The sequence below is a fragment of the Psammomys obesus genome, unplaced genomic scaffold (genome assembly GCF_907164565.1).
Source record: "Psammomys obesus unplaced genomic scaffold, mPsaObe1.curated_primary_1811, whole genome shotgun sequence".
Taxonomy (NCBI): domain Eukaryota; kingdom Metazoa; phylum Chordata; class Mammalia; order Rodentia; family Muridae; genus Psammomys; species Psammomys obesus.
In genome coordinates, this window is record NW_026585894.1 from 11,998,811 (window position 1) to 12,005,947 (window position 7,137).

The 7,137-nt window shown below is 35.5% G+C and overlaps 1 protein-coding gene across 3 annotated transcripts in view; it reads left to right on the forward strand.

Annotated features, from left to right (window-relative positions):
- Atp11c (ATPase phospholipid transporting 11C) overlaps positions 1-7,137 on the forward strand; it is a 230,789-nt gene that overhangs the window by 151,221 nt on the left and 72,431 nt on the right. For all 3 annotated transcript variants that reach the window (XM_055599591.1, XM_055599589.1, XM_055599592.1), the window contains 3 exons: positions 374-447; positions 1,839-1,942; positions 2,547-2,728. In XM_055599591.1, coding sequence (XP_055455566.1) covers positions 374-447; positions 1,839-1,942; positions 2,547-2,728 — 360 coding nt within the window. The remainder of the gene's footprint in view (positions 1-373; positions 448-1,838; positions 1,943-2,546; positions 2,729-7,137) is intronic.

The window sequence follows — 7,137 nt, forward strand, 5'->3', positions numbered from 1 at the left end:
ATATGGTAAGTTCTTCGGCAGATTCATCTCAATTCTCAACACCTGGCACAGAGTCTCATCCCGTAACAGGCATTCCAAAAATTACAATCCCACTAGAACCCCTCTAAATTTGCCTTTGTTTTCCATTCTTATGTAGTCTTTTTTTTTTAAAAAAGTTATACAGTGAGAAAATAGCTTTTACTGCTATTATCAGCATGTCTACATGCAGGGAAATTTCAAAGAAAAAGGAAAATACCTGTTATACACAAAACTAGCTATCTACATCCAGAGAGAAAGGTTTTGTTTTGTGTTCATTAAGATGTTTCAGTCATGTGCTCTTTCTTATTTCAGTTTAGTTGAGGTATTTCACTTTTTCATCTTTCCTTTTCTGAAGGTATGAGCTTCTCCACACCTTAAATTTTGATGCTGTCCGCCGACGTATGAGTGTTATTGTGAAGACCCAAACAGGTATGCATCTTTAAAATTTGACTTATCTTTTTCTACTTGTAAGGTTTGCTTATAAACATTTTGAGGAAAGAAGTATTTTGTGTCATATAGGATTAATTAGTCTTGCAAACTTTACTGAAATGGGGTCTCTGTATCACATAATGATCTGGAATTACCAATTATTAGAAGCCTAGTGTTCAGAGAGTTGCTGATTTTCTATCCTACTCTGACTTCTCTTATTCTTTTTCTTTACACTCTTTGGGAGCAAGTAGAGATGTATGATTAACCCGAGTTTCTAGGACAAGACATTCTCTTTTCATTCCAGACCTAAGGACTCTGAAAGAATAATACTTGCCTTTTCAGATAAATGAGTGCCATTACCTCTAGGTTCCTCAATGTTTTTGGAAGGCACTATGGTAGTTTGCCTTCTTTTCAAAATTCAGATTCTGAAAGACCCATGGGAGATCACTACTACTTTATTCACAAACTCTCAGATGTAGGTATATGTGTGCACTTGTAGATTTTTGTTTTTCTTTTGGCCAAGAGGTTTATTTTCAAAATATCCTTGATTTACTTTAGTATTAAACTTGCTGCAAATTCTTTAATGAGAATATAAGAATGTAGAAAATGCATGGAGAAATATGGTACACTTTACTTGTACTTTCTGAGATGACTGCATAGTCATGAGATTGGTTTTAGTATATAACCATGAAAATTGTTTATGGCTTTTAAACAGACTTCCGTATATGACCAGAAATGAAACATTTAGCATTTAAATACTTACTGCTTTTATGTGTGCACATCTAAACCTATATTCTTCTGCAAATGGTGAAATGTCTGACAAAATGACATGTAAAGGTCATTGGTCCCAAAACTTTATTTTTTAATTTGTTGAGCAGAGCTACTTGCCTCATAAGGATAATGTCTCTTTTAATGTTCAACAGTGCATGACCTAAAACGTTAATATAAGCATTCTACAGAGGTATTTTTAAGTTCCCAATATAGCCCATTTAGCAAGTGTTCTTCTAATTTATTCAAAGTGAATTTAGGCTGTTGGAGCTTGAATTTGGTTCCTGGCTTTAGGTCACGACTGGCTACATTTGGAAAGATAAGTCAACTGGAGTACACAGCCTAGTTAGTACTCCATGATTTATTGGGAGGAACTATAGCAGGGGGCCATGTAGTAGTTTCTGGTTTATTTATTGTGTCTGTAATGTTCTGGAGAGATGGTGATTGTTCTTCTGACAAACTAAAGGTCTAGATAGTTCATTCTATTTGGCTCAACATCAGTAGAGAGATTCAAAATATATAGCAGCTACCTGAGAGAGTCTATCTTAACAGAGTTACCTCTTCTTAAAATCCTGTTAGCAGTCTTCAAATTCTAAGTTGACTACTTTGGTTCTTTATTTTAGGAGATATACTACTTTTTTGTAAAGGAGCAGATTCATCTATTTTTCCCAGGGTGCATAACCGTGAAATTGAATTAACCAAAACCCATGTGGAACATAATGCAATGGTGAGCCTATGCCCCTCCCTTCAATAAGTAAATGGAGACATGCTGGAGATAACTATGATTGTGGTTTTTAAATAGATGGTGAAGTTAATTTTGTTTATTCTATACTTGGAGATTTTGTTATAGTCCCATATTCTTTAAAATAAATTATTACCCTAAACCAATATTGTGGTCAGAACTAGTACTTGGTGAAGATGTTTCAAGGATATTTTCAAACTAGCTATTAGTTATTTTGAACTTAACTAAATGCTAATTTTTTAGTTGTTTTCTGTTCATTTAAAAAATAAATGTGTCAGAATTTATTTTGTACAGATAGGTAAAGCAATTGCATTTCAAGAATATAACTGGGACTAAGGAGATGGCTCAGTAGTTAAGAGCATGTACTCGTCTTATGGAAGACCTGAGTTTTTCCCCCAGGACCTATGTTGGATAGCTCATAACTCTGCCTGTAACTCTAGCTCCAAGAGATCTCATGAATCTGGCCTCCATAGTCACTTACACTGGTGTGAACATAACCATGCACAGACATATACTAATACACACCTAACACTTAATTTAAAATACATGTTTTAAAGAGGTAACTATAGACCCTCTGCTTTGCTTCTAGGATGGGTATCGGACTCTCTGTGTAGCCTTCAAAGAAATTGCTCCAGATGATTTTGAAAGAATTAATGCACAACTGATAGAAGCAAAAATGGCCCTACAAGATAGAGAAGAAAAACTGGAAAAGGTTTTTGATGAGATTGAGACAAACATGAATTTAATTGGAGCCACTGCTGTGGAAGACAAGTAACTAAATACTCTTGTTTAATTTTTTGAGATTATAATATATTTATGTCATTTCTTCCTTCCCTTTCCTTTCTCTAAAACCTCCCATGTTCAATCCCACTTCATGCTCTTTCATATTCATAGCCTCTTTTCCTTTAATTGGCTCTGTGTTTGTGTGTGTGTGTGTGTGTGTGTGTGTGTGTGTGTGTGTGTGTGTGTGAGTGTGTCCTCAATATATAAATGCTTGCTAAGTCTCTATAATATTAATTATATGTTTATTTTCAGGGCTGATCATTTAGTATTGCATAACCAACTGGTGTGTACTTCCCTTGGGAAGACTATTTCTCTTCCCTTCGTCATCATTCCTTAATTACCTGAAGTTCTTTGTCTCGTCCTAAGCTTTTCTCAGTCCACATTAGCGTCTTTATTGGTATTATCTTTGTTAAGGTTCACTCTTGTTATTTTAGGTTTGCCTCAGATTAGTAATTTATTCACGTATTTTGAAATATATCATTTAGCATTGTCATCTAAGAAAACCTAAAGATTGGTTTATTTTACCAAGTATGGAAAATATAGTAGATTTTGAAACCTATAAATAGTTTTAAATCAAATACATGTATCTTAGAAAAAAATGAATCCATTATCAATAATGATCTTTTGACTGTTTGCTAAATCATCTATTTGATATGTAACATTTATGAAACAGCCTTACAGTATGCAAGACAGGATTGTATGTGAACTGCTTCCTAGAAGAATGGTTAAGATTTTGGTAAATGAGTGGAAAAGAAATTCACAGTAAACAACACAAAAATTTAATCTAACCTGCTTCCCCAAGTCTGAATATATTTTTTAGTCCTTTATAATAAGATTAAAATAAGACTTAAATATTTAACCTGAACTCTTCCAGACATTGTTGTAGGACTTGGTCAGTGATTTGCTTGAAATAATGGTTTAATTTTTAAATATTTTAAAATTCTCAAAGAGTTGTAAATTAAGAGAAAGGGACTAGAGAGATGGATCTTTGGTTTAGTGTATTGGTTGTTCTTCCAGAGAACCTGGGATCAAATCTCAGTATCCACATGGTATCCACAATCATCTGTATCTCCATCCTTGAGGAATCTGATGCCTTCTTCTCCCATTCTTTAGCACCAAGCATGCATGTGGTGTACAAATATAGATGCAGAAAAAAACACCAATATACGTACAATAAATTAATGAAATTTTTAATTACTCAAATAAATTATAGACATATTCAACCAATTAAAAGTATTAAAGTTTTCATTTTATAGTTACTATTTGTTTATTAGCCTTTTATATTTTTATACATGTGTATAATGTAACTTAGTTACTTCATCCTCATTAACCTCTCTCATCTTAGTCATGCTACCATTGAACTTCTTACCAACAAGTTCCCCTATTTTCTTGTCCATCTGCCTTTCTGATCATTTTTTTTTTTTCCCTAGAATCATATACAAAATTTATTGTGGGCCAATGTGCTTTATTTTTTTTTCTTTTTGTATTTTTTTATTTTAATTTTTTGTCAATTACACTTTATTTACTTTGTATCCCTCCCTTTAGTTCCCTCTCTCCTCCCCTCCCTTCCTCCTCCTCCATTTATTTATTTATCTTTGCAACCCGCTGAATTCAATTAAGATTGCTTATGTAAGCATGAATAGTATGGTCATTAACCTGAGCACAGACAAGTCAGTGGTGACTGTGCCACTAAAGAAAATTACTATCCTATCCCAGTATCCATTAATTGCCAATAGTTCCTCCAAAGAGTAACTATGAGCCCCTTCTCCTCCCATGATAGAATCGTTGCCGAGTCCACATCTGCAATGAATTCATGAGTGCAGTAGCCATGTCAAGTTCAAAAGGTTCAAAGCATTCCTCACTTGTTCTGGACCTTAAATTCTTTCCTACCCCCTCTTTCATGATGTTTCCTAAACCTTTGAGGGATAATATGAAATTTGATTTAAGTCTGAGCTGTCAGATGTCACTTATTCTCATCACTTTGACCAGTTATGAATCACTTAATTAGCTAACACCCACTACAAAGAGAATCTTTTCTAACTACGGTTGAGAGCAACACTAATCTATGGGTATAAACATAAATATTTAGAAGACCGTTTGATGCCATTTTCATTTAGTGTAAAAAAAAAAAAACAGAACAGTAGGTTACTTCTTAGGGTCTAGGACCTCACCAGCTACAGATTTTGGGCTCATTTGCAGTACAAGGCATGAGTTTTCTCCCATGGAATGGGCCTCAAATATATTTTTCAAAAGATATTTGTATACCTTTATTAATTTTTATTTTTTATATTAATTACAGTTTATTCACTTTGTATCTCAGCTGTAGTTCCCTTCCTCCTCCCCTCCCAATCCCATCCTCCCTCCCTCATCTCTTCCTATGCCTCTCTCCAAGTCCACAGGTAAGAGAGGTCTTCCTCCCCTTCCATCTGACCCTAGCTTATCTGGTCTCATCAGAACTGGTTTGCATTGTCCTCTGTGGCTCTATGGTCTGGCAAGGCTGCTCCCCCATCAGGGAGGGGGGGGGTCTGTCAAAAAGCTAGCCACTGACTTCATGTCAGAGACAGTCCCTGTTCCCCTTACTAGGATACCCACTTAGATACTAAGCTGCCATGTGCTACATCTGAGCAGGGGTTCTAGGTTATATCCATGAATGGTCCTTGGAATATCAGTCTCAGAAAAGACCCCTGTACCTCAGATATTTTGGTTCTGTTGCTATGCTTGTGGAGCTCCTGTCCTCTCCGGTCTTACTATCTCCCCCTTCTTTCCTAAGATAAAGACTCGACCTAGCATTGTATCAAATGAGATATATATATCTTATGTATATGCGTGTTTTGCCTGCATGTGTGCCTGTGCACTAAATGCATGTAGTACCCTTAGAGGCCATAAAGGTTTGTCAGATCTTAAGGAACTGGAGTTACCAGCTATTGAAGGCTACCATGTGGGCACTGGGAATCAAACCCAGGGCCTCTGCAAGAGTAGTGAATGTATTTTAATCATTAAGCCATCTCTCTTGTCCTGTCAAATGTAACTTTGAAAAAGCAGTTATTTTCTTCTATCAATCACATTCACACTATATAACACAAGTAGTTACATCTAGCCTAGCAGGTTGATATTGTAACTCAGAGTTCATGGGTAGATAAGACACCTGATAATTATTCTCTTCAGGAGCCTACATAATACCTCTAAACACATTGAACACTAGCAAGCAGGGAAGATGGTTGTAACTCTGTTATAGCCTTGATTTTTCTGTCCTGCAACCATTGTGTTTGCTATCTTGAGTGATAGGGTCTTACCTTCTTGTCCTGGTGAGCAACCAAGAGCCATGACAAAAGCTAATTTAGTTTCAGGGAAATCTCTAGGGTGTCACATTCATAAGGAGGGAGCTGGAGAGATGGCTCAGAAGTTAACAGCACTGGCTATTCTTCTCTTAGAGGACCTGGGTTCCAGTTCCAGGGAATCCAGTGTCCTTTTCTGTCCTCCTTGGACCCTGCATGCATGTGGTACACAAACACATACAGGAAAAACACTCATACACATAATAGAATAGAAAAAAAAATAGAATAGAATAGTACAGTACAGGGAGGTATTTGGCAATTGGATTTTCATTTAATAATCTATGGCTTGCAGAAGCAGCATTACACAACTATTCAAACTCATTTATAAAAATCACTTTTAAAACCTTACAAACATTAAACACTTAAGTGGTGTAACCTAAGCGCTCAAACAAATACTTGTGAAGACCCAACGACTCCATATCTCAATGAACTTCTATGTTTTCCTTAAATTATATTTTATTACTTAGCTTACACACTACCGAGTTTGTAAGTATACCCTTTTTACCTCTTGCCCAATCTTCTTCTCCCTTCCTATTCATTTTAATCTTCACTTAAACCTTTCCATCTTCAGTTGTTTTTTTTTCTTTTTTTCATACGTGCATGCATGTGTATGCCTGCTTGTGTGCATGTGCCTGTGTGTGTGGCAGAGGAATGGGAGGAATGAGGCTAACATGCAGTACAGAGATATCTAATCTCTTATAGCTAGAGCCGTGGACTGTTGGGAACTACTTGATGTATATGCTGGAAGTGAAACTAGGGTCGTGGAAGATTAATGCATGCTTTTAACCACTAACCATCTCTCCAATCCATTCCTGAACATTTTATTAATATATATTACAAAAATTTAAATTTCATTGTGGCATCTTCATACATGGATATATTTTAATCATTCCCTGCTTTTATTATTCTATCTTACTTCCTGTGACTCCCCTTTCCCTTCCCCCTCTTAAAATGTTTTTTGTGAAATTTCATTGATATTTTGGTATCCAAAAGAAACCCAAAAATGTGTCATTTATATATATATATATATATATATATATATATATATATATATAAATGACA